This window comes from Sorex fumeus, unplaced genomic scaffold, assembly GCF_029834395.1.
Source record: "Sorex fumeus unplaced genomic scaffold, SorFum_2.1 ptg000007l, whole genome shotgun sequence".
In the NCBI taxonomy this organism is placed as follows: Eukaryota; Metazoa; Chordata; class Mammalia; order Eulipotyphla; family Soricidae; genus Sorex; species Sorex fumeus.
Window position 1 is genome coordinate 2,915,700 of NW_026606064.1, and position 27,582 is coordinate 2,943,281.

Sequence of the window (27,582 nt, forward strand, 5' to 3'; positions counted from 1 at the left end):
CTACCAAAACTGTCTTTGATTTATTCTAAAGCAAGGCCGGGGTCAAACCTCAGAATTAAGAATGGTTTTCACACTTTTTCATGGCTGCAAAAAGACAGTAACTACATACAACATAAATTATAGGGGCCAGAGTGATAATACAGCGAGCAGGGTGTTTGCCTTGAACACTGCCGACCCAGGATATATCTCCAGCATCCCTCATGGTCTCCCAAGCATTGCCAGAAGTAATACTTGAGTGCAGAGCCAAGAGTAACCCCTGAGCACTGCCAGGTGTGACCCAAGAAGCAAAGTAAATAAATAATGTAACCTGCAAAGCTTAAAACAGTTCTAATATGGTCCTTTACAGAAAAGATTTGCAAAGCATCATTATAAAGCAGTCTCTTGAGACGAACCATCCACCAAAACTCAATCACTCCTTTTCCGTATCACCAAGGAACCCCCAAGGATGACTTTTTAGTACTAATGTACTAAACCTAAGCACAAAGTTATTAGGGATTATGAAATCAAGTTTGTTTTTAACTTGAAATTAAAACCAACATAAGAAACATTTTTATTTCTTTGTGGGTTTTGTGGGATTGGTTTTTGCTTTTTTTTTTTTTCTCCTGGTTTTTGGTTATTTTGTTTTTTGGGCCAAACAAGTCAATGGTCAAGGGTTATTCCTGCACTCAGAAATCACTCCTAATAGTGCTACAATACTCAGGGATTACTTACTCAAGGGTTCATCCCTGGTGGTGCTCCAGGAATGCTAGAAATCAAGCCCAAACTGGTCAGATGTCTTACCCATTGTACTATCTCTCCAGCCCCTTTATTTTGGTTTGTATTTTTACCAACCTGGTGGTGGCTTGGAGGGCAATACAGTGCTAGGGATAAAACCTGGGTCCTTCATATGCAAATCTCTCTCCTCTCCCCTCTCTCCTACTCACTCTCTCTCTCTCTCTCTCTCTCTCTCTCTCTCTCTCTCTCTCTCTCTCTCTCTCTCTCTCTTTTTTATTCTTGGTGGTAGTATTTCATGGCTTTTCATTTAGTGCCTGGGACTGAACCCAGAGCCTCATATAAGCCAGAGATGTGCTCTAAGCAAACCAGAGGACAAAAGATATAACTCAACAGGCTAAGCACAGATTTTGCAAGCAGAAAGCCTCAATCCCTGGCACCCCCACAGCTTCACCATGAGTAAAGTCCTAACATCAAACTAGGAAGTAACTTCTGAGCACTACCAGGTGTGGCTCCAAAACCAAAATTCAAATAAATAAGTAAACCAGAAACTGGAGAAACTCACAAAAACACTTGAACTCCTCTGTAAATACCCTATCACCAAAAAGGGGTCTGATCTTAGAAACTGCAGATTTTTTTGTGTTGTTCTTGGGTCACACCCAGCAGTTCTCAGTGGCCATACCTGTCAGTGCTCGGAAGACTATATGCCAGAATTCCAACCAAGGTCACAGTCACAGCTGCACACAGGCAAGCAGCTTAATCTTTTTTTTTTGGCTTTTTGGGTCACACCCAGCGATGCTCAGGGGTTACTCCTAGATCTGCACTCAGGAATCACCCCTACCAGTGCTCAGGGGACCATACAGGATGCTGGGAACCGAACCCAGGTCGGCCATGTGCAAGGCAAACGCCCTACCCACTGTACTATCACTCTGGCCCAAGCACCTTAATCCTGGTACAATTTCTCGAGCCCCAAAAATAGCTTAAACTCTTATGTAGGAGCAAAAGCCATTCTTTAGAATTAAGACCAATAAAGACCATCACAAGTTGTTTTCTTTCTTTTCACAGCCAGGCCTCAAACACAAAGCTTACACTCTGGGCTAGATCCCTAAGTTGACAAGTTGTTTTCTTTCTTTTTATTAGGTAAAGGTAAAGGCCCTCCCGTTGATCGTCGATTTGCTCGAGCGGGCCCAGTAACGTCTCCATTGGAGACTTTGTTGTTACTGTGTCTGGCATATCCAATACTCTCGGTAGCTTGCCGGGCTCTCCGAGAGGGGCGGAGGAATCGAACTCGGGTCGGCCATGTTGGCCGCGTGTAAGGCGAACGCCCTACCCGCTGTGCTATCGCTCCAGCCCTTAAAAAAATATAGAATTGGGGCAAGAGCCCTATAGCAGGTAGGACATTTGCCTTGCATGCAACCAACACAGGGTTCAATCCCCAGCCACCTCAGAAAGTCCCCCAAGCCCACCAAGAGTGATCCTTGAATTCAGAGGCAAGAGTAAGCCCCAAGTACTGCTGGGTGTGGTCCACAAAGGCAAAAAAACAAACAAACAAAAACATTATAATTAACATAATGTGTCTAAAATGGTGTTGACCATTATGGTCTTGGTATATAGTTCACTCCACCTCAGATCCCAGAACCCTGTCCGCAGGCCCCTATGTTGCAAGTCGTTTCTATAGTAAGAATACATAACTTTTATAATTGAAAGATTTCATTAGGGGCCAGAGCAATAGCACAGCGGGTAGGTTGTACTCCCAGTTTTTAAAAAACACCTTTTTTTCCCCACTTCTTGCCTACCTGAGTCGTCGGCGAGGGTCAGAGGGTGTCCCCGTACGACGAGCAGTGCCGTAATCAGACATCATGCCATAATCCAGGTCATCATAGCCCATGCTACGTTGGTCATCCTCTAGCCCATAAGGCTCTGGATGAAAGCGATGCAGATCCACGCTGCTTCCACCCACCCGAACCTGGGGCTGGGGCCCGTAGACATCCTGTCTACTAGGTGCCCGATAACCTTCCATGCTGGGCCTATACCGCTCCTCAATTCGGGTCACCCGGGACAGGCTGCCATAGTTGTCACCGCTCCCCGGATAACCATCTTCATAGTGGCGGCCATATCCATCAGGGGGGTAGTGGAAGTTCCTAGGAAGGGTAGCAGTGCCTGCTTGCCCGACATAGGGAACAGGTCCCCCATTGCCATTCTTGCGGAAGTCACGACCCAGAGTCTGGATATAGTTGTTGGAAACTGATGAGGCGTCTACAGGCAGCCCGTCTGGTCCCACAGGGACTGGCTGTACTGTCCTTGTTGTCACAGTCTTCACAACTTTCTTGACCTTCAAGTAAGGAAAAGAAAAAAAATAAATAAGTGAACAATATAAGCTGAGGCCCCTACCTTCAGCTCACTCTACCTGGAAATATCTTATAATTTACCATCTAGGAAGTCCAGGCAGGATGCCTATAACGCAAGCCACTGCAGACCTTAATATAACTTCTCTCTCCTCATTCCATTAGTTTCCCGTATCTTTTTTATATTGTCTGTCCAGGGCCGGAGCGATAGCACAGCGGGTAGGACGTTTGCCTTGCACACGGCCGACCTGGGTTCGATTCCTCTGCCCCTCTCAAAGAGCCCGGCAAGCTACTGAGAGTAATCTGCCCACACAGCAGAGCCTGGCAAGCTACCCGTGACATATTTGATATGCCAAAAACAGTAACATGTCTCACAATGGAGACGTTACTGGTGCCAGCTCGTGCAAATTGATGAACAATGGGAGGATAGTCCTACAGTGCTATTCTCTGTCCAAGCCGAGATCACTTTCTGTTTTGGTTTTTTTGGGGGAGTCACACCTGGCGATGCAAAGGGATTACTCCTGGCTCTGCACTCAGGAATTAGCCCTGGCAGTGCTCAGGGGACCATATGGGAGAGATCACTTTCTTTATCCCTTCATTATAGATCAGTGGCCCTTCATGCACCCTGAGTATTTAACCCCTTCCCTATTAGCAATGATAGGAGCACCTTCTCCACCACCCCAAACCGTATACAAGTCAGTTTACTGTGGTCTCTGTGCGCCGCGTGGTCCCATCATCTGAGGTTTCCACAGACACCACAGACATGGCTCCCTCGGGGTCCTCCTCTGTGTAGGTTTCCACAATCTGCCCTGGTTCCTGCATCCTGGGAATAGTGCTATACAGGAGGTGACTGTGATCCTACACAGAAAGAGAAGGAGCTATGATTAAGTCATGTATATTTGAAATCCATCCCTATGGAAAAGCACTGTCTCCCTGGATACAGATTCGTGTGTCTCCTAGTGGTCTTAGAGGGATGGCTATTCTGATTTTTTGAACTTGTACAGACGGAAGAAGACTTAATTTCCCAGTTCCAGTCATTTAGCATATTTGAACTGATTTAACTATAGCTACATAAACTTTTATCCAACGACAGGGTCGGAAGATTTAATTTTGCAGAAACTATGTTAACTACAGGTATAATTGAATGATATTTCAAAAAAGATATTCACCCAACAATTTTTAAGATGAACCAAGGCTAAAGAGATAGTACAGGGGTTAAAGCAATTGCTTTGCAGTGCAGCTGACCCAGCTTCAATCCTGGTATGGTCCAAAATATGGTCCAAGGCACTGCCAAGAGTAATCCCTGAGCAAAGAGCCACAGTAAGCCATGAGCATTACTGAATATGGCCCAAAATCAAAACAAATCAAAAAAAGATAAGCAGAAAAATCTCAGGAAGAGCCATCTTCCTGACAGTATATAACTCTTTTAGATACTGTATAACCTTCAAGACAAATTTTAGGTAGGGTTTCCTACAAAGTGGAAGCATGCCCATTCAAGAAAGAGGCTGCATTAATTAAAGGATCAAACACTGGGACCACTGGTATTTGTTCACTAAAACTCATCCCAAAATAAAAATGAACGAGAGAGTTTGAAGTTCTACTTTTTTCCATTTGTTTTTTGGGACAAACTTGGCAATACTTCGGAGGAACTCTCTGTACAGTGCTCCAGGAAGTGGGAGGGGAACCAAAGTGCTAGAGACTGAGCCTGGGGCTATAGTATGGAAAGCATGTGCTCTGTGCCTTTGATCTCCCTGGCCCTTCTATGTCTTTATTTTCCTAAACAAAAGAAACAAACAGATTTACAATGTGCCAGGTACTTTGTAAGACACTAATATGCCCTCATTGGTTGAGAAGTAAGATGATATGAAAAAAGAAACACAGACCTTGTGCCAAAAGAATTACCTGGGGTCCGTTGAGTTTCAGATCTGAAAATTTCTGTCGCTCAAGGTCAGCATCGCCCACAAACCGTCCGTTCTGAAAGATAGCCCACAAGACAATTCACTTTGTGGCCTTCCTTTGCGCTATTAAACACAAATGATCTTTTTGCCAAACAGGAAAGAGATTTCAAAAAGATTAGTGGCTTGAAGTCTTTCTGTCAGTACTCATACAAAGATCCGCATCACTCCTTAAGTCTTAGCACTTTCCTCAAAATTGGTATCAGGCTTGAAACACTGGTAGTCTGAGTCACTGGAACATAACAATGTAAACTCTATGAGAGCTGAAGTTGTGCTTTGGGATTTTGTTTCTGGCATTTTAGGGGTTTTTTGTTTATTTGCTTCTGGGGTGTTTTTCGATCAGTTTCATCCACTGATATATCCTTAGTGCCTTGAACAGTGTGTGGCACACAACAAACACTCCATCCGAAAAACTATTTGTTGAGGTAATGGCAGAAACACAGGTAGTTATCCAACATGCAATCTTTTCCAAAGCCCTAAAAATAAGTTGTTTTAGAAACATAGGTTAGAGTAGGAGGTAGAGGAGGATCCAAAAAAGTCTGGCTCACTGCTTCATAAATCTTTCATGCTCTACTACCAGTGGAAACTCCCATGTCAAGCAGCTTTTCATAGAAAAGTTATGAGTTTTTCTTTGCGAGTAGGAAAAAAAAATCAAATCCCCCAACTCTCCTCATACAAACTGAACTTCCAACATCTTCGGCACTTAATATTAGAGCCACAGAATGTATTTAAGACTGTCATTCTTTATATTTTTCTGTCTTGAACAGCAGAAAATAATCTAATGACATTATACTATGTAAAAATACATCTGACTGTTCTTCCAACAATGAGATCCAGTCACCTAGGGATACTCTTCCCAGGCCCTACTCCTATTACATAGGGAGTGTAATGCTACAGAGAGAGGAAGTTAAACATTACTTTCAGGAAGAAGGAAGGGTGTGGTTTCATAGTTGAGCTGAAGTTAAAAATAAAAGAAAAAAACCACACACTAAATCCTGGAATTCCCCATCACCCCCAAGTAGAAGTTAACCTGCTCTCTCCTTTCAATATATATGCTTCTCATCTCTAACCCTCTATTCAGCTGCCTATAAAGCTAGGAGCATTGTAAACAATCTGCCTTCAAATTCCTTATTATCTCCCAGCTGGAACTCTGTCATCTCAGTAAGAATGCTCCTCAGCGTAAGGAGTCCTCCTCTGTCTTAAAATATAAGTAAGCAAACAATGAAATGGGACTATTGAGGCAAGAGTATTCATCAGGGAATTGCAAAGTGCAGTCTATCCAGCAATGTTTACTACAAATGCAAACACACACGCACACACACCCCAGACAAAAACCTCAGACGGATTACATCACAACAAGGTCAGTCTAGAGAAACCATAGGAAAACTAAGATACTTCTCATTTCTGACACCAACTCCAAAGCCACATCACAGAGCCAGCCAATCCAAAGACCACTGGCTCCTGTGGTTATGTGGGTTAAACAGCAGCATGATGCTCCCTCCTCTCCAGCTCTAACCGACAAAATTAACAATGACCCTTTCCTCCAAGACATCACTTGCACAGCCAACAGAAAGATCACACAAGGACAATATGGAACAGGAATACACAATTTATGGACGCTGCCACATGACCTCAGTACATACTGTTCCCAGAGGGAGAGTAAACTAGAACTGAGTATAAGTGCCACCATCCCCAACCACTGAGGGGCATTTTTTGCTTTCCTGATTTTTTTATACCAAGGGGGGAGAAGGGAATATGAGAAACAAGAGTATCTAGAGGGGGCCGGAGCGACAGTACAGCAGGTAGGCATTTGCCTTGCATGCGGCCAACCCGGGTTCAATCCCCGGAATCCCATATGGTTCCCCAAGCACTGCCAAGAGTAATTCCTAAGTGCAGAGCCAAGAGTAACACCTGAGCATGACTGGGTGTGACCCAAAAAGAAAAAAATTTAAAAAATAAAAATAAAAAAAGAGTATCTTGAGTACAACTCCAAACTCTATGATCTACCATTACTAGAAAGAACAACATCCTGATCTAAAAAATACCATTCCAGCAAATCAGATGGACACCTCTAAAGAAGACCATCTAACTCTGCAGAGCAGTAATAATCCCTGTCTGTTTTTCTCCATTCATTATTTGCAGTGCTGAGAATAGAACCAAGGTTTCCTGCATGCAAGGAATGCATTTTTACTGTTGATCCATATGCCTGGCCCTACACCCACACATTCTTAAACAGAATGTATCACCCCAGGGAAGGTTCATGAGAAGCATGGGAACTGCCCATCACCATGAGAAGTTTCCCAAGAATCGTAGCCTCTCTATGACCACGCCAAAGTCCTACCTGCATCCTACCTGATGGAGAGAGGGGTTACCTGATGCCGGCGGGTGAGGGTGCCGTTGGCCATGAGTGGGTTGGCATCTTGTGGTGAGACCCGGACGCGCTCCAGTTGCGCCGAGACATGGCGCCGTTCTTCTTCCAGCGCCCGGGTCAGCTTCTCAAACTGGGCCTCTTGCTCCTTCACAGAGGCCAAGATGCTGGCGGTCGACTCCACCTCTGAGTCATCCATGAAGGTAAGGGGCAGAGCCGCCGCAGGGTAGGGTACAAAGGAAGGTGGATCACAGAGGGAGGAAGAAAGAGGGAGAAGACCCCCCTCACTTCACACTACAGGGCGGGGGTGAGAGAAGTAAGAGAGGAGAAAAAAGGACACAGGTCAGAGAAGACAGATGAATTATTAACCCTAGCGCCAAAGATGGCCTTTTGTGGTTTAACTGCAGTGCAGAAAGTAAGCCACCACCACCACCAAGCCCAGGAGTCCACCACCAGTGTCTGCTCAAGCAAGAGTCTTTGTCTACTACCCTCCTTACACTAGAAATAATTTTTGAAAAGGTACAATTAAATCTAAATCTACACTGCTGATAGGAGAGAAAGAACATGTCTAAAGACTGTAGTCATGGCATGAGATTAAAATTAGATTATTTTTCCCTGGAAAATTTTGCTGTTATCAACTCTATGAAAAGTTGTAACTCTACAATACAGATAAGCACTCCCTGTGTTTCAGGGGCAAGTTGCTCCTAGAGATAAAGAGGCAACATAGATTTTACTCAACCTCTGCCAAATCTGAACACTCAAACTGCTGCAGTGATGGAAAAAATATACTAAATTAGGAACCAGGTATATGGCTCAGTGGCAGAACGCATGCCTTGCATGTGTGAGGTCCTAGTTTCAACCCTGTGAAGAGGACGGGAGGGGGAAAAATACTAAATTATATGCTAAACCATTAATAAGAAATGGAAGTAATAAGAATCTTCCCACCACCAAAAACAAATCCCTCATATATTTATGAAGGAGTTTATTTTTCAAAACTATAATGCAATATTGAGGGCAAAACAAATGTCCTTTGGCTAATGGAGATAAGAGCAACAGAACCACAAAAAAATTCTATATGCAAAAATGCACTATTGTTGGGGACCTTTGCTTCTTGAGAAAAGGAGTACCAAGCTCAAACTCTGAAATTATCCCTCAAAGTGTTTCAAACTCTCACATCTAGAACTTTCTATGTTTCTGTTCTCCTGCAGAAAGCTCTACAGAGATTGTATTTTCAGTTGTTTGGTTATTCCAAATCAGTAAATATTCAATTATATAGAAGGTTTATGCATACTACTTAAGTAACAAATGAGTTATATAAATATTAAGAGTTTCCCCATACAAATGATGCAAACTTCAAGTTGACTAGTAAATGGAGACGTACTGTCTCATACAAACAAGTCTTAATCAAGTTTCTCTTATAGCTACTGGAAACTTCCTGGCAGTCCAAAATATACCACATTGAAAGGCATGTTTTAGAATAAGCCCTTTCCCCGTCCTCCCACCCTCTCAATAACCATTAAAGAAAAAAAAAGCATTTAAATATTTCTTATTCTTAATAAATACATTTCCATACACACCTGTTAACAGAAGGTCGTAATTGATTGGTTTAACACAGAGTACAGCCCAGTCTAGATTCAAAAAGTCATGTGAGAAGCATCCCAGCCACCACAGCAAGGAGGAAGCAGGAAGGAGAGAGCTGCAGAAATATTTGAAGGAAAAATGAAAATGAGAGGAAAATAAAATATATTCACTATACTAAAAAAAAAAGATCAAGGGCAGGTACTAAGAAAAAAAAATCTGGAAATGGGAGGGAATAATTTATAATATGATCTGGAATTGCTTATTGTGATAAATATCCTTTAGACTTAGTCTTTAGATATAAGGACCTTGGGTGTAGTTTTTGCATTAAATCTGGATTCTGCTGTCATGTCAGCATACTTCTACTTCTATACAGAATTGGTACCAGGTTAAATATGGATAAATATTCACTCACCCCCTCTTCCCAGCAAAACCAAAAAGAAAAAAAAAATTACTGTTGGAATGCCCTTCCCCCTCCTTCCCACCCCTGAGGGAGAAACCTCAAAGCCCAGTTCCAGCATGCCCACAAAGACATTGAGAAACCAATGCAATAGTCGTGGTGGGAAAAACATGTGGAGACTAGCCTGGGCTGAGCCTTTAGCTTCAGTTCCCTTTCCCACGCTCCCCACAGCCCCACCAAGCACAAAGACTTGGGCCTGTTTGCCTTACAGGATATGCAGTGTTCACCAAGCAAGAACATACAGAGAAACCGATAAACAGGTGTCCAATAAACTCCTTAATTAATTCTCCATCTCTACTGGGATCCTTCCACTGGATCTCCAAATGCAAGAACACAATCATTCTCTAAATTCCTCTAAGGCTCTGGGTTCCCACAATCACTTATCATCTCCTGTTCTTCTCAGGCCAAAGGCTGTTGTCACTTATCATTTTCCCACTCTTCATTTCAACAGGCTACTGAAAGGTCTTAATGAAGTAGCCATATTAAAAACATATTGCTGGGGCCGGAGCAATAGTACAGTAGGTAGGGCATTTGCCTTGGACACGTCCAATCCGGGTTCGATTCCCAGCATCCCATATGGTCCCCCAAGCACCGCAAGGAGTAATTTCTGAGTGCAAAGCCAGGAGTAACCCCTGTGCATCGCCGGGTGTGACCCATAAAGCAAAAAAATTTAAAAAATATAAAAATAAAAATATTTTGCTCCCTTTTCATTTTCACTTCTTCATTTTAAGCACTTGTCCTTATCCACTATGTACAATGACTTATGAACCTTCCATGAAGAGGACTCTAGGCTCAAAAGAAATTCAAGTCCTGGGTTTCAACAGGGCCTGAACTGCAGTTATTCTGGCAGCCTCTGCCCTGTAATCATCTTTGCTAATAAAAGCCCAAACTACCACTACCATGGGTCATACAGTAACAACCTCGCTGCCTGCTAAACAAAGAAACTGTCACTCTACCATAAATAGCCGCTTTTTGCCCCCACTACTTTAATTCAATTAAGAGCTTCAGAATAGATAGTAAGCTAGTTAATATGGAAGGTAAGGCTCTAAATCAGGAGGCAGTATCTGAAAGGTTAGTATTTCTCATCTTTATGGCTTTAGAAGTTGATCACCTAGCTATAATTTGAAGATGGCTTAAAATAAAAGATCAGATTCCTGGGCCTAAAATCATGAGAAGATATTTCTACATAAAAGAGGCAAGAAGCAGAGACTATGTAGGACAGAACAGTCCTCAGACCAGTCCCAGATCTGGATCTGCCACTAGCCAAGATTGGTAATAGGCACTGTCACAATCTCATCTGTAAGATGCCAACAGCACTATGCCAATCTAACCCAGAGTTGCTATGAGGATCAGGTGAGATAATATATGTAATACAAATGTGAGGTATTAAGTTGTTTCAAGAGTTAGTTTCTACCTTCCAATTACATTAAGGCAATGTCCTCAGCCCAAAACTATTTTATGAACTGGCAGATGAAATGAACTGAACAAGAGTATAACTTGGGCCAGAGAGCTAGCTCAGTGGGCAGGGGTGTATTCTATGCAGTAGGGAGGGCAAAGTTCAATCCCCAGCACAGCATGTACCACCAGGGTTGGGTACAACTCACCCCTGAACAGTGAGCTGGAAATAGACTTTAAGCACCACAGGGTGTGGCCCAAAAACAAACAGAAAAAAAAGGGCACAACTAGGTTCTAGGGAGTGGATGAGCTGGTTTCCCTACTTCAAGTCTATTTACTAGGAGGTCCCACCTAGAGTAGTATTTCTGGGACAGAGTGCTTCTAGACTGTCTGGCAGTCACAGCATTACACACAAGTTCTTGGTTCCTTATTTGAAGCCTTAGCATTTTATTACCAAGAAGAAAAGGAAGGTGAAAGAACTAACAATTACTGGATGCTTTACATCTATTATCCTAGCAATCCTTACAACAACCCTAAGGATGTAAATTTTATTGCAAATGAGGAAACAGTCTCTAGATGAAGAAACTCCCCCAGGTATCCGTTAACAGCAAATTTTTTTCATTTAATCCAAATCTATGTAATTTCAAAGCCTGTGTAATCTTTCCACTGCCCACTATAGTCCAAACGGTGTAATATAAGCTTGGTATTAAGATGAACCACCCAGCCCAGCCCCTCTCTTCTATAACCCTTGAAAACTTTTTTCCCAACCATGGGGGGTTGGGGGTGTAGAATGAAAGTTAAAAGGGTTTTTTTGTTTGTTTAGGTTAGGTTAGGTTTTGTTTGTTTGTTTTTGGAACACCCCTGGCTGTTCTCATGTTTCTATGCACAGGGGAACCTAGACAGCTTCAGGGATTAAAGCAGGAGTCACAAGCAAGGGAAGCACCTCATGCTCCTTCTGTGTTCTCTCTCCAGACCCTGCACTTTTCTTTAGAGTTCACAAGGGTTATCCATAATGTCTACATAAAAGGTATATGTGGTAGAATGAAGGTAATGGGAGGAAAACAATATGCTATAGACAGGAACCTGCAAACCATTGACTAATTTTGGCAACTGCAGTTAAAAAGCCTTCTGAGTCCCAGACAGCACCTTTCCAAGTTCACTAAATATTTTCAATGGATTAGACATGCTCTCACTGAAAGAAAAAAAAATCATAAGGAATTCTCGAAGTGGGAGGGGAACGTATCAGTGATTCATGCTATTTCCCCAAGAACCAATTTTCTGAGAGTAATTTGTTTTACTCATACTTAACAAGTCATAGGTTCTATAGGCCTGTGAGTCTACAACAAATATCAACAGTAAAAAAAATTGTGAAAGTTTATTTATAGGGGGCTCTGAGCAATAGTATAGCAGGTAGGGTGTTTACCTTACATGTGGCCGACACAGGTTCAATTCCTGAGCACAGAGCCAGGAGTAAACCCTGAGCATTACAGAATGGGACCCAAAAAACAAAAATAAACAAAAAAAAATTTCTTAAGTACTTAAAAAATTTAATTAAAGGGGCCAGAGCAGTAGTACAGCAGGTAAGACATTTGCCTTGGATATGGCTGACCTGGGTTTAATGCCCAGCAGCCTACATGTTCCCCTGAGCACTACCAGGAATAATTCTTGAGTGCAGAGCCAGGGGTGACCCAAAAAGGGGGAAAAAAATTGCTCGAGGGGTCCGAGAAATATTACAGCAGACAAGCCTTTCAAATGGGCAATATTACAGCAGACAAGCCTTTCAGATGGCCAAACCAGATTCAATCCCTGGCAACAGGCCTGCCAGGATTGATACCTGACTGCTGAGCCAGAAGAAGTAAGTCTTGAGCAGAGACAGGTGCATCCCCCAGTCCCCACCAAAAAAAATCTCCTGTAAAAATCCCAAAGCAGGGGGCCGGAGCAGTAGTACAGTGGTAGGGTACTTGCCTTACACACAGTCAACCCAGGTTCAATCCCTGGCACCACAAATGGTCCCCCAAGTCCCTCCAGGAGTAATTCCTTAAGCCAATAGTAATCCCTGAGCACTGCTAGGTATGGCCCCCAGACAAACAAAGGGAAAAATATCCCAAATCACAAGTTAAACTGAATGAGCTTCCTGAAAGAACACACTACTCAACAATTTGTTCTTTCTGAATATTTACTAACCAAGTACCAAGGTGAAAAAAGTCACTTGACAGGCAGGAGATGTGGCTCAATGGTAAGGCACACACCTGGCATGCATGACACCTCCTTTCGATCTCTGCACAGCTAAAGAAACAGACTCACACCGCATCGCTCTTATCATTTGGGGCAAAGCACCACTAATCTTTCTAAATCTCAAATTTCTTCTCTATAAAATGAGTGAAATAAACACGGTCACTGTGAAGATTAAATGAGACAATCCGCATAAAGTTCTTAGGTATCTCTGGGGGCTGGAGTGATAGTACAGAGGGTAGGGCATTTGCCTTGCACGTAGCCGACCCGGGTTCGATTCCTAGCATCCCATATGGTCCCCTGAGCACCGCCAGGAGTAATTCCTGAGTGCATGAGTCAGGAGTAACCCCGGTGGATCGCCAGGTGTGACCTAAAAAGCAAAAAAAAAAAAAAAAAAAAAAGATATCTCTGCATGAAGGAAACAATACTGCTTACACAGAGTTGGAGAGGTAGTACAGGAGAGAGGGCACCTGCCTTGTGTGCAGTTGCAAAGGTCTCAATCCTGATTCAAACCCCAGCACCACATATGGTCAGTCCCCTGAGCACCACCAGAGGTTACTCCTAAGCAGTCTGCAATCGCCACTGAGAAAAACATAATTAAATCACCAATAATCTCCACATTCTCCCCTCCTATTTACATACATGCAGTAAATTAGAGATTTTTCACATGCTTAAAAAGAAAAGCAATCAAATAGTAAATGTACACCAAAATTGTGAACAACTTTATAAAAAATAAAAGATTTTTTAAAAAGAAGGAAAAAAAGAAAAGCAAAACAAAATCCTAACTAGAGGCCCAAAAACATGGGATTTAAGTTTTGGCTTTACAAAGTCTTAACCTGTGAGATGTTAGACAAGTCATAGCCCAATAAGCTCCAATTTATTTTTGTTATTGTTGTTTTTTGTTGTGGGGTCATATCCAACTGTGCTCTCCTGGTTCTGCACTCAGGGATCACTCCTGGTAGGGTGCAGGGACTTTTTATGGGATTGATCCCAGGTCATATGTAAGCAAAGCAAGTGCCCTCCCTACTGATTGAACCTTCTATGTCCAGCCCAACAAGCTTCAATTTTATTATTTTAATTCTTTAATTTTGAGTTTATCTTTAATGGTTTAATAGTGTTTCTCAACCTTTCTGACCACGGCTCCCTTCCCACCTTGTTTTTATCTTGTGGCCCACCTGTCCTATCAGTGGGCCCCTAGCCTTGTGCCACAGGGCCCTAATTACTCAATTTTCACGTGGGGCCCACTGATGATAACAATTTTCTCTGGGCTTCAATAAAAATGCTGTAAGTTGGGGGTAAAAGTTAATATTGTTGCAAGATTGCCCCCCGCCCACCAATTTTCATTAAATGAAACCTGGTTGAGAAACACTGGCATATGTAAAATTATAGGCTAGGAAATTCTGTTCTGGGTTTTCTGTTTGTCTGTTGTTTGTTTTGGGGAGAGGCCACACCCTGCAATGCTTCGAGATCACTCTTGGTGGTGCTCAGAGGACCATATGCAGTGCCAGGGATCAAACCAGGGTTGACTATGTAGAAGGCAAGTTCCACAACCACTGTGCTATCTCTATAGGTCACCCCTTTCCTGTTGTTTATCAGGATGGGTGATTCTGAACTTTTCTCTGACCCACATGCAGCTCAGATATGCATATACAAAAACATGACCAAAATTAAATAAACCAGTCTCTGCAGAAAGAGGAAAATTTATTTATCCTAAGATGGAGAACGCAAAAACCCACAAATAGTGTGTGCTCTTCTGAAAGAACTATTATCAATTTTCTGCAGTCAGTCACAAGGCCTCTCCTCCTTTCTTCCTATTTATTCATTATGAGTAATAAATAATAATTCATAATAATTCATTATGAAATCAAACGAATGCTACAAACTTATGCCCTCCCTCTAAAAATAATGATAACAATGAAGTAAGACTCTTTATTTCATTTCATCTTAGAGATTTTAAATGGATCTTCTGGGGCAAAGAAGGGGTTTGGGCCTCAATCATATGGGGTGCTGGGCTGGAATTGAACCCAGGTAAGCCACATACAAGGTTCTACCTGCTATGCTGACCCTAAATAGATTTTAAAAAGAAAAAAAAAATCACAGAACCCAGGATGAAGCACCTCTGGGCATGGCTCAAAGGTTTGAAAGGAAAGAGGGAGGCAAAACTGGAATGATAGTACAGTGGGTAAGGTATTTGCCTTGCACGTGGCTGACCCAGGTTGGATCCCCAGGACCTGCCAGGAGTGATCCCTGAGTGCAGAGTCTGAAATAAGTCCTGAGCACCACTGGGTATGACCCAAAAAACTTTGGGGGGGGAAAAAAACCCTACATATAGAACCTCCTACCACAGATTACCAATCAAAGGTCAGAAAGACAGCTCAACAGTCTGAGCATCTATGTTCTGTATCCAGGAAGTCTGGGTATTATATCTGGTATTACATAACCCTCTTAAAACTGCCAGGAGCAACTCCCAAATCCTGAGACTAGAGTAGCCCCCAAGTACTGCTACTGTGCTACTAATTTTAATCTAATTAAAACAAAACAAAAAAAAAAGACTACAATCAACATAGCACCTGTAACACTAACAGGTCACAGAACTAACATTCAAGCTTTCTAGATAGAGAACTAGAGAACTAACATTCAAACTTTCTAGATACCTAAAAAGCATTAATTTGCCTTAACTATCATTTGACCCAAAATTCAAAATTATTTCCTGCTGACCACAGAAAAAAAATGACCATTTTTAAATCAAAGAAGTATATTGAATCAATAGATTTTTCTATAGTTTCTTATCACAAAGAGTGCTTTTACAAGAGTCCAAAGGCTAAGTAAGAAGCACCCCACCCACCACTTGTCCAGTCTGAAGCTCAGTCAGAACCATTTTATTAGTTCTACCTTCACTGGGAAGATTCATTCCCATATTAACCTCACATCCCGGACATGATTTACATTAAAATCTAAACATTACTCAAAACCTTACCTCACTTCAGCACTTTTCAGAATTACAAAACTAGTATACTGAAAACAGCCTTCATTGTCTTTGATGTTAGCAATTGCTTGCTTTCCTGGATCTACTTTTATTCAATATCCAGATTCTCCACTTAGGTCCAGAGCACCTAAGAGGTTGGCTGGAGGAGTCTCATTTTCGCAAGAAAGTGACTGGGTCCCCCTATATACACCATAAAATCTCTCGGAAGGAGCCTCTGGCAAATCATTCTCCTCTTAGAATAAGGCGGTACATTCTATCTAATAAGGATTTTAAAGACTAAAATGAATTTAAAATAAATATATGTTTGGGATCATATATGGCCAAGAGATGTTACTGGCACCCGCTCGAGTAAATCGATGAACAACAGGATGACAGTGATACAGTGATATGTTTGGGGCCAAAGCAACAGTAAAGTGGATTGAGCACTTGCCTTGTATGCAGCCGACCAGGGTTCGATCCCCAGCATCCCATATGGTTCCCTGAGCACCACCAAGAGTAATTCCTAGTGCAGAGCCAGGAGTAACCCATGAGCATCAGAGAGTATGGCCCCAAAATTTAAAAAAATAAAAATTAAACATGGTTTTAAATATTTCTTATTAAAGAAGATTTAGCTGGCATTCTCTAGGTCCATAGGGTACCTTAAAAATATTCCAATTGTAGGGGCTGGAGCAATAGCACAGCGGGTAGGGCGTTTGCCTTGCACACAGCCAACATGGCCGACAAAGGTTCAATTCCCAGCATCCCATATGGTCCCCTGAGCACCGCCAGGAGTGATTCCTGAGTGCATGAGCCAGGAGTAACCCCTGAGCATCGCCGGGTGTGACCCAAAAAGCAAAATAAATAAATAAATAAATATGTATATATTTATATTCCAATTGTAGGGGCTGGAGCGATAGCACAGCGGATAGGGCATTTGCCTTCCATGCAGCTGACCCGAGTTCGATTCCCAGCATCCCATATGGTCCCCTGAGCACCGCCAGGAGTAACTCCTGAGTGCAGAGCCAGGAGTAACCCCTGTGCATCGCCAGGTGTGACCCAAAAAGTGAAAAATAAAATAAAATAAAAATAATAAAAATAATTAATTGTTGTATATGTTAAACAAGTTTATTTCTAAAAAAAAAATATTCCAATTGTATAACTGTAATTCAAAGTTACTTGTCAGAAATTCAAGATTTTTATATTTTGTTTTGGGTCACATCCAGAGGTGCTCAGAACTTACTCCTAGCTCTGTGCTCAGGAATCACTCCTAATGGGCTTAGGGGACCATATGGAGTGCTGGAAATCAAACCCATGTCAGTCACATAAAAGGCCTTACTCACTGCACTGTCTCTCTAGCCCTCAGAATTTAAAGTTTTTACAATGACTTTAAAAGAGAAAAAAAAAAAATAACACTACGCCATCATGACCCAAAATTTAAAAACCAGATGAAACATTCTTTTGCTCTCTTGCTGTTTTCCCCTCTTAAGTTTTCTGGGAACCCCCCAAACCATCGCATACTAAAATGGCTAAATACTGGGCTGGCTTTGAAGCAAAGGAAGGGTGTGGCTCTTAGCTAGTGAAGGGGGCCAAGACTGAAAGGGTACAGAAAGAAACAAAACCTGCTTCTCTCTAAAGTAACACACACACACACACACACACACACCAGGACTGGTCTAACGAGTCCTTCTGATCTCTCAGGCCAGGCCGCCTCCTTCTCCTCCTCCATTATCCACATGCCTCCCCAAGGCCCTCCGCTGAGACTGATAACACTGAATTTTCTCTCAATCCTTAGAGCCTGAGACTGAGCAACTTACCTGAATCCCTGTGGTAACCCTGCCAATGGTGCCTCACATGGCCTTATAAGGAAAACGCAGAGCAGTAGGGAATTGCTGATAAGGAAACAAAGATAAGAGGGAGGGGCAAAAAACAGAAGGAGGTGCCAGACAGGAGGAAGGGGAGAGGCCAAATGCTTTTCTACCTTCCCTACTAGTCGGCGGAGAAAAATGGTACTTAGGTACATAATGGGAAATGTGAGTTTAATCAAAATTAAAAGGCACTGTTGAATTCTTAAGTTACAGAAAGAAATTCTACATTTAACTAAGTTCAAGAACTTAGTATTCCTGGGGCTGGACAACAGCATAGCAGGTAGGGCGTTTGCCTTCCACGTGGCCGACCGGGGTTTGATTCCCAGCATCCCATATAGTCCCCAGAGCACCACCGCCAGGAGTTAATTCCTGAGTACAGAGCCAGGAGTAACACCTGTGCATCTCCGGGTGTGACCCAAAAAGAAAAAAGAAAAGAAAAAAAAAAAAGACAATACAGTGGGTAGGGTAATTGCCTTGCAAGACATTGACCCAAGTTTGATTCCTCAGTACCCCATCTTGTCCTCTGAGCCAGGAGTGACTCCTGAGTGCAGAGCCAGGAGTAAGCCCTGAGTACCACCAGGTGTGGCCCCAAAGCAAAAACAAAAACAAAAAAAATCTTAAAATCCCAGCCCCGTCCTTCCCAATAAAACTTAATATTCCTTTTCTAAATTCCTCCTATCCAAGTTCTGGATTCCCATGATCACTAATCTGCCCACTAATTAGCTTTATACCCTTTTCTAGATGGGAGTGGGGGGAAGAAATCATGAAATAACAGCTTAACCTCTTAACCTATGGTTTGTTAGAGGTCACCCAACTATTTGAGCTTAAATTCCCTTTCTGAGGCAGTTTCTCACCAAAACCCCTTACTTTCTGGGGCATTCCGTCCCACCCACACATGCCCCATCTTTGTCCATCACTTTAAGATAATTTGGAAAGGCTGAATGTACCCATTTGTAGCTGAGTCATATTTCACATTGTTCTATTTCCTCAAAACTCTGAAAAGTAACAGTATACCTTCATTTTTGGGAGGAAAGAGTGAGCCAGAGAAGTAAAGGAAGGTATGAAAAACAAAATCAATCTGAGTGTTATGGTTCTATTTCATCAGTAGGAAAGACAGATGAAGCAAATGTTTCTCCCTATCTAAAAGAAAAAAAAGATATCACATTAGTAGGGCATTTGCCTTGCACATGGCCATCTCAGGTTCAATCCCCAGCAATCTATATGATCCCCCTGCCCCTTCTTCCAGGAATGATCCCTGAGCACAGAGCCAGGAATAATCGCTGGGGGGGCCCCAAAGGGAAAGGAAAATCTGATCACACAGAGGAAGTAAAGTTGTGTTATTATTGTCCTTTCCCTATAAATTATCACACATAATCTCAACAACCTCTGGGTTAATGTTGGCCCCTTTATATAAACTGTACCTTTTTGCCCCAAGCCAGATAGCAAGTTAGTGGTAGAAATAAATAGTATGTTCTACTCCAAATCCAAGTTCTTCCTCCTTGATAGAAAGTAGTATTAACTTCCTCTACTCTTTGTGGTTAAAAAGCATATTAATTCCAATAGAAAAGTTCCCGAATATAAACTTTCATGGGAGGAGAGGGGAAAAAAGTAAGACATGGGATGGAAAAAGTTAGGTCTTTTGATGTTATGCTTGCTCTCTACCTCAGATATCCCATTTTTTCAAGCAACAGAAACTCAAGACTGAAAGTGCTAGACACAAAAATAGTAATATTTTGGGGGTTGGAGAGATAGTACAGTCACTAAGGCAACTGCCTTGCACACAGCCAACCTGGTTTCAATCCTTGGCACCCATTAGAGTCCTCTGCGCAGAGTCAGGGGTAATTCCTGAGCACCTCCAAGCATGGCCCCAAAACAACAGTATTTTAAAAACAATAAAGTAAGGCCCTAAAAAATAACATTTAAAAAAAATAAAAGTACTACTTTGTACAAAGACATCTACCTATCTAGAAATCTGGATATGTATATTAACTAATCAATCCCTACTTGAAGAAAGAATTTGATCACAAATATGCCTGCCTTTTGTTTTCTTTTGTTGTTTTTTGGGCCACACCCAGCGGTGCTCAGGGGTAATGTAGGCTCAGGAATTACTTCTGGTGGGCCAGGGACAGAGTGTGGATCAGCCACGGGCAGGGAAACGCCCTACCCACTGTGCTATTGATACAGCCCCACCTACTTTCATTTTTAATGTGACATGTCCTTAAACCATGAGCCCAGAGCGGTGCTGGGAAGGGAAGCAGAAAGAACTAGAAGCAGGGAAGATAGTGCTAGCCAGCAACAGAACAGAGGGAAGGGATTGTTCTAGTGGTATGTTAGCAATCTGCCTCTAGGGCAGCTGTCCTCCTGGGCAATCAAAGGCGGGTTTGTATGTGTTCTCAGGGACTGGCCAGCTTGGCAAGAAGTTGAGTTCTCAGCTACCCAATTCACAAAGTGAGAAGAAATGCCTGTTTCACATCTGGAACGAAGCGCAGGAAAAACACAAAACATGGAGCAAAAAGGAAGGCGGAAAGAAACAGCTACAGGTGTTAATTCAGTCTAGACAAAGGGGCAAAAATTCCTCAGAAACTACCAATCAGGAGCTGGAGCAATGGTGCAGTGGGCAGGGCACTTGCCTTATACATGGCTAACCTGGGATTCAATCCCTGGCACGCTATATGGAACCCCAAGCCCCAGGAATGATCCCTGTATGCTGAGCAAGAAGAAAGCCCTGAGCATTGCCAGGTGTGCACCCCACACACACCCCTTCTCCCCGCAAAAAAAAGGGAAAAAAAAAACTCTACCAATCATTCCCTACTTGTGTGTAGACAATCCGCAGTTACCTTTCCATATTAAAAGCAAACAAGAGCAGGTTTCTCTAACTCCATAAATACTGGGTACCAATGAGTATGCTGAGACCAAAAATGTAGGACCCCAGCATTCCTGTTTCCATTCCATTCAGATCCAGTGATGTATATAGACAATATAGACAATGAAAAATATTATATAAATAAACATTTCTTCCAGAATCCCTTTTTAATGAAATCCTAGAGATCTAGAATTAACAGTAGCACACACATAACTCAGTGAGGTCCCTAATGTTAAGGGATTGAGGCCATTTATAAACTCAAGTGCTAAAATGCAAAAGGCTACATACAGTCAGAATTCACACTCCCTAATCCCCTCAGAGTAGCTAGAAGCTCTGAGACCCATTTGACACACAAAGGCTGCTCTCTTCTCGTGAAGCTCTGTAGCAGAGCTGCTCTCCAGGGACAAAGAGATTTCACAGGAGAACCACAAAGACATCGCCCCTCTCAGTTCCCCCACTCCCAGCTTTCTCACTTCCTGTCACAGTAGCACCAGACCACAGTCTCCCAGAAACAAACAAATACAAAGTGCTGGATTCTGGGCTGCAGGCCAACCGCATTCCAGGGCATCCTGTCTACCAATCACCAGTCAGAGCTCCCACTTTACCCTGCTCAGTTCCTTATCATGTTCGGAGAAAACAACCCTCCTCCCTGCCCCAAGCCAACACTACATAGGACAAAGCTCAGGGCCTTGAAGAATCAGCAGAAAGATACCATGTGCAAGGGTTGTGAGGAGAGGGGCGGGGAGGAGGGGGGTGAGGGGATTTTTAAGATTCCTTCTTGGCAAGTTTCTGTTCTTTGCAGGCACCGTACTACTAGAGGTTTGTAAAGCTATGGCTGCTATTATATGCAGTTCAGCTATATACGATACATCTCAAAGAAAGCTTCATCATGGCAATCTGATAGCCAACTTGGAATAGTCAACGGAATATTCCCACGGAGAAGTATCTTGGGGCACATCCTCTGTCACCTTCTCAATCATCCATTTCCACTGTTTTCAGACTCTTTCAAACTCCTTTCCCCACAAGTACAGTTAACTCCTAAGAAGCCACACAAAGAACAAAGACTTCAGACAACACCCTACCAAGCAGTGGGAGAGGCACCAGCAGGTGCTGAGAGCAAAGTTCCATATTACTCCAAGGAATGAGAGAACCCATAGAAATTGCATAATAGCACTGGCAACAAAGAGATCAAGACAGCAACCCCACTTTTCCCTGCTCACTGCTCCCTGAAGCAGGGGTTATAGGCTTGGAATCTCATCAATAAAGAAAGTATCCCTTCCAAATTCCAAAATCAGTTATCAGCTGATTCCAAAAATGGGATAAGTGAAGGATTTTTCTATTATCTTCTACAAGTCCATTGGATGCTAGCCCTAAAACCCAGAAGCAAAGATGTAGATGTCATGGCTCTATTAGTCAGAGATTCTTGAAATCCAAAGAGGTAACACCCTTTGCCTAAAGGGCTCAATTCCCAAGCATACAAGCACAGCACTCCAGGCAACCAAGGAGATACAGTAATATGCTATCATTCCTCACTTGTTCTCCAGTTCTTTCTCATGGACTCCTGCCTCCTAGGATCTGCTTAAATGCTCTGAATTCGTCCTGCGTTAGACCATAAAGAATATAGCAAAGTCTAAAACAGCATAACTTAGAAGCAATCCATCCCTATCTGAACCAGAGATGACCACGTAAAAGAAGATGGAACAGAGGCTGAAGACAGAGGACAGGGCTTATGCTATGGTGCCTGCCTTGCAGAGGGCCATATAGTGCCCTCTTATCTTGTTCTTCCTAAGCACAAAACCGTAGTAAGCCATGAGCACCACTAAGTTAAAACTGGGACAAAATAAACACAATAATCAGTCATTTAAAGGCTGGATAGGAGAAAAAAAGTGCTTTAGCGATACTGTATTTTAGAATCTAACTTTCCGGGATAAAAGCAGAATAGTCTGGGGCCATACCAGGCTGTGCTCAGGGGTCACCCCCAGTGATGCTCAAGGGACCATGAGGGGATTGAACCTTGGCCTCCTGCATAATAAGCATGTGCTCAACTCTGGACCTGGGCAAATTTTCAAAAGCAGGATCTAGCCATTGTTTTATTTTATTTTATTTTATTTTGCTTTTTGGGTCACACCCAGCAATGCACAGGGATTACTTCTGGCTCTGCATTCAGGAATTACTCCTGGCGGTGCTCAGGGGACCATATGGGATGCTGGGAATCTGGGAAACAAACTTGGGTAGGCTGCGTGCAAGGCAAACGCCCTACCTGACCTACCCGCTGTGCTATCGCTCCAGCCTCAGGATCTTGCCATTGAAGATACACTGGAGCACACAAACTGAAAGTTTAAGATCTCTTACCTAGAGGCTCGTTGTTAACTTCCCTTTACTTCCCAATAAACTTGTTATACTTGAGGGGGGGGGGGGGAGAATCTCTCACCTAGAACTGAAATTGGAATCATTTATTTCTTACGAGTAATTAGGGGGCCAGAGAGATAGTACAGTGGGCAGGGGTGTTTGCCATGTAGGCAGAGGAACGGGGTTCAAGCTCCAGCATCCCATATGATCCCCCCAACTCATCAGGAGTAATTCCTAAGTGCAGAACGAGGAGTAACCCTTGAGAATCACTGGATGTGGCCCAAAGGGGGGGGAAAGAGTATCTAAAAGTTTCATAATAATTGCTAATACTTTTTAAATACCCCTTCATTTATAGTCCAAGTTATATACACTACTATGTACTAAAGTATGAGAGGTTACACAAAAGCAGATTCAAAATTGTATAGTACAGTGTTTCCCAAAATGGGCATAATAATATGAAGCAGCTAATCTCATAATAATCCAGGGTAGACGGTAGAAGGCTTGAATGCAAATGGGGTGGCATGGGGGGAGAAGAGGATGCTTTCTGCTTGTTTGCTTAAAGGTAAATAAGGCACTGACTGATTTCCCCCACCCTGAAAAAGGGATGGTACACCACAAGTTTGGGAGCCTCTGATTATTTTATAAGAGAGGTTTCATATATTTAAAATTTTTTCAAAAGTGTTATGAGATGGACAGAAAATTAGGCACAACTATATCAGTGCTAAAGCTGCTCACAAAGGATGCCTAGCACGTTCTCTCATTCACACTGAACAGGTGGACATAAAAGCATGCTGACTCAGAAATACAGTCACCCCGGGGTGAATGGGAAGGAGGGAGAGGTGTCTAGACAACCAATTACAACAGAGCAGGACTCCACCACAGGTCCTGATTCTAAGACTATTTGTAGACAGACATATATAGAAAACTTAATCAAAGGAATAATGAGTGGATAAAGAGAAAGTCAATGGAGGGGCTGAAGTCAACGAAGGGGACAAGACTTAAGCTCAATACTCAATGGCTGGAAAAGCATGAATCTAACTTCCCACATAGCCCACTTCTCTCCAAACTGGGTTCAAAATAGAGAACTGGAGGGAGCGAGGAGGCAGCAGAGAATATGATGTAATTGGGAAACATTTAAATTCCAACTAGCCAACACAAAGTAATAAGAGTGCCTGAGAATCCAATCCTATTGCACGAGTTAATGGGACTCTGCTAACACATATCCAATTCCTTTGCAACCCCCCACCAATACACTGAAAACAAACATAATTGAGATAGCTTGATGAAGGCACCAGCTGTTTCCACCACTCCACCTCCCCCACCCCCAGAGACCACAGTTCAAACTTACATCAAACACTTAATACAATTGACTGGCCAGTAGGAAGGAGAAGCCTGGACTAAAATAGCAGGAAGAATGCCAACTGGCCCCACTTAGAAGGAATGCTTTCTCGGCTCAATTTAAAAATAAAAAAACCTTTGTCATCCACTCCCCTCTTCCCAATTATGTTCTTCTTTTCAAGGCTTACCCTCAGTGTCAAATGGGTTTTGCTTCTCCTCTACAACTCCTTGATCTATTTTCAAATGTCAGAGAAAACAGAGGAGGTTTAAGTTGAATATGAATTATCTGGGAGATTGGAGGGCTTCTATTGGGCTCAACTGGACTGCATAATCAAACCTAGTATGGAGTCATCACATATGCGCAAAAAAAATAGCAAAAAAATAGCCACGTCAGGCAAACACGAGGCTTACTCACTATATACATTGGTGGTAATAATTTCCCAAGGTATAAGTAGCTAGATAAAAGCATTAACTAATCAGGAGTTCGGAAGATAGCCCAGTATTCCAGGATGCATGCCTTGCAAGTGCAGAGTTCGACCCTCCCTGCCCCACGCCTCATGTCATTTTCCTGCCCTGATGATTGTGGCTCTGGTAGCCTCTAGCACCACTGGGTCCTAGTACTAGTACTGACCCACTGGCCTGGTTGGCCAGATATTGTCAGGGGTAGACCCAGAACCCCTAACCATTTCTTAAGAAGGCCTCCCCCCCAATAAAAGTATTAACTGGTCAGCCCTCCCCCATCCATATTCCAAGTTGACCAGTTAGCCAAGGAGGAAGCCAGCAGTTCCTTTTCAGACAGGAAGTAACATTGGCCCTTCCTGTCGAGTTTTAAACAAATTGTCCAGCTGAATTTCAATGCTAACATCCTCTCCTGAATTTGTTGCACAGTTTCAAAATGAAGAGGGGAAATGAAGATATGGTCTAAAGTTTCCCTTCCTCCAAAGAGGCAAGTCCCCCATACCATGCTATATGTTGGCATAATCCTTAGAGGAAACAGTGATATTTATAATTCTGAAACAATACAAGGCAGAGATTGAAATTTTCTCATCATATCTACTACCTTGAAATAGTCTTCACTTTCCATACTAATAAGCTAAGAAATCACAGATATGTTATATAACTCAAGTTTCCTATTCCTCAAATCTTAGTGATCAGTCAGTTGGGAAGTGTTACAGCTCCAAAATCTACTTTCCATCGCCCATATCTCAATTTCTGAAGGAATGCTGGAATTCACATTTTTCATTTGTAGGGTGGGGGGTTTAGGTCACACCCAACTGTGCTCAGGGCTTACTCCTCGAGGTGTCTGGGAGGATCATATGTGTTTTGCCAAGGAGCAAATTGGGGTTAGCCAAATACAAAGCAAGTATCTTAACCCTGTACTATCTCGGCCCTGGAATTCATGTTTTTAAAAAGCCCACAAAAGGTCAGGATGATACCTCAAAGAACTGTGTACATTCCTGGCATGCAAAGGCCCGGGGCATCTATAAATATGACCCTAGTGGCACTTAGCAGAACTCTTACCAGAAGCCAGGCTTGCACAGGTACAATGAGGCCAAATATCACCATGCGTAACCTCCACAGATCCTAAGCAGGGTCGGCAAGACCTCCCCTCAAGGAGGAAAAAAAAAGCCCCTAAAGTATTTCTACTAGTCAGCTGTTACAAACCACTGTACTGATCTATCCCTAACAACCCTCTGACCACTATATAAAAAGGTCACTGAACTGGGGGTGTGGCTCAGTGGTAAAGCATGTATAGGGCCCTGAGTTCGATTCCCAGCACTACACGGTTCCTTGAACACCACTGGAAATTACTCCCCAAGCACAAAACTAGAAGGAGTCCCCATACCCAGCACCACTGGGTGTGGTTCCCCACAGGTCTCCCCCACTCCCCGCAGAAAAAAAGTAAGAAAAGGGACACTGCTTATAAAACATATTATTTAGGCTTCCCTTACTGTGTACCAGACCTCTCTGATTATTATTCAGTGAAAGAGGCACATCTGAAAATACAGATTTAAATATAAGGATGGCTGGAATGGCACAATATTAATCCTATGTTCTAGTTTCATAACCTAAAAGGAAGAATTCTTTGACTTTCTCTAGAATTTTGAGTCGCAATGTCGGAAGATATTCCTATTTACACTGCAGACTATTCAACCTGCTTCTTTTTTATAATACTTAGTTTAACTGTCCTCCAAGGAACAAAGAGCTGAGACACAATTTCAGAGACCAGTCCCATGTTATATATCAATAAAAGCATAAAGTCCTAACCTAAATCTATCATTCGAGATTCTCTAGCCAAACTGACAATACTCCACAAACTCTGGATTCAAATGTTACCTCTGATACCTTCCTAACCAAGTCATTTTAATTTCTGGTTTAGAGCACAGCAATATGGTTTCAGAAACATAACAGAAAATATTTCCAAAGTAATTATGTCTCTAAAAATTTAGGAAAGGTGGGGGCCGAGTGAAAGTATAGCAGATAGGGTTCTTGTTTGCACGCAGCCAACCCAGGTTCAATCCCTGGCACCCCATACGGTCCTAGGAGACCTACCATGAGTGATCCGATTGTAGAGCCAGGAGTAATCCCTGAGAAATGCAGGGTATGGCTCAAAAAAAAAAAAAGTTTTAATAAAGGAGAATGACATTGAAAGCACACATTCAAAATAACAACTATCAAAGCAACTTCAAATTTAGAAGTGATCTGTGATTATCTAGAATATTTCCTATGCAAGGTGATATTTACCTAGCCAAAGGAAACGGGAATGAAAAAGGAAAAAATGTTTACTGATTGAGGTCATCTCCCAAGGATCATATTAAGTAACAGGATGACAACTAGAGAGGCATAATTAAAAGGAAGTACAGAGGTAACCAGGTCAAGTTCCAAGGCTAAACTCCAATGGAGAGACAGAGACACTCTTTCACTGAAGGACAGACTAGCTAAACCAGAAATCTTGAGAGGGAAAGGATGAACAAAAGATTCCAGATATAAGTACTCTGGAATGAAATATACTCTTACTTTTTTAAATAGGGTTGCCATATCAGAACACTAAATATTTCATACTTTCTCAAATCCACAAATTTCACTAATTGGCTGTTTATGCTTAAAAAATCCTTACTGCTTTTGGTGCTAGAGAAATAGTACAGTGGGTAGAGCAC

The 27,582-nt window shown here is 42.5% G+C and overlaps 1 protein-coding gene across 4 annotated transcripts in view; it reads right to left on the reverse strand.

Annotated features, from left to right (window-relative positions):
* Positions 1 to 27,582, reverse strand: part of CTNND1 (catenin delta 1) — a 62,330-nt gene that overhangs the window by 23,019 nt on the left and 11,729 nt on the right. For 3 of the 4 annotated variants that reach the window (XM_056131234.1, XM_056131227.1, XM_056131248.1), the window contains exons 2-6: positions 8,957 to 9,075; positions 7,384 to 7,673; positions 4,959 to 5,030; positions 3,762 to 3,914; positions 2,508 to 3,043 (exon numbers count right to left, since the gene is read on the reverse strand). In XM_056131234.1, coding sequence (XP_055987209.1) covers positions 2,508 to 3,043; positions 3,762 to 3,914; positions 4,959 to 5,030; positions 7,384 to 7,578 — 956 coding nt within the window. In that variant the 5' untranslated portion in view covers positions 7,579 to 7,673; positions 8,957 to 9,075. The remainder of the gene's footprint in view (positions 1 to 2,507; positions 3,044 to 3,761; positions 3,915 to 4,958; positions 5,031 to 7,383; positions 7,674 to 8,956; positions 9,076 to 27,582) is intronic. The other variant, XM_056131241.1, reaches the window with a different exon arrangement.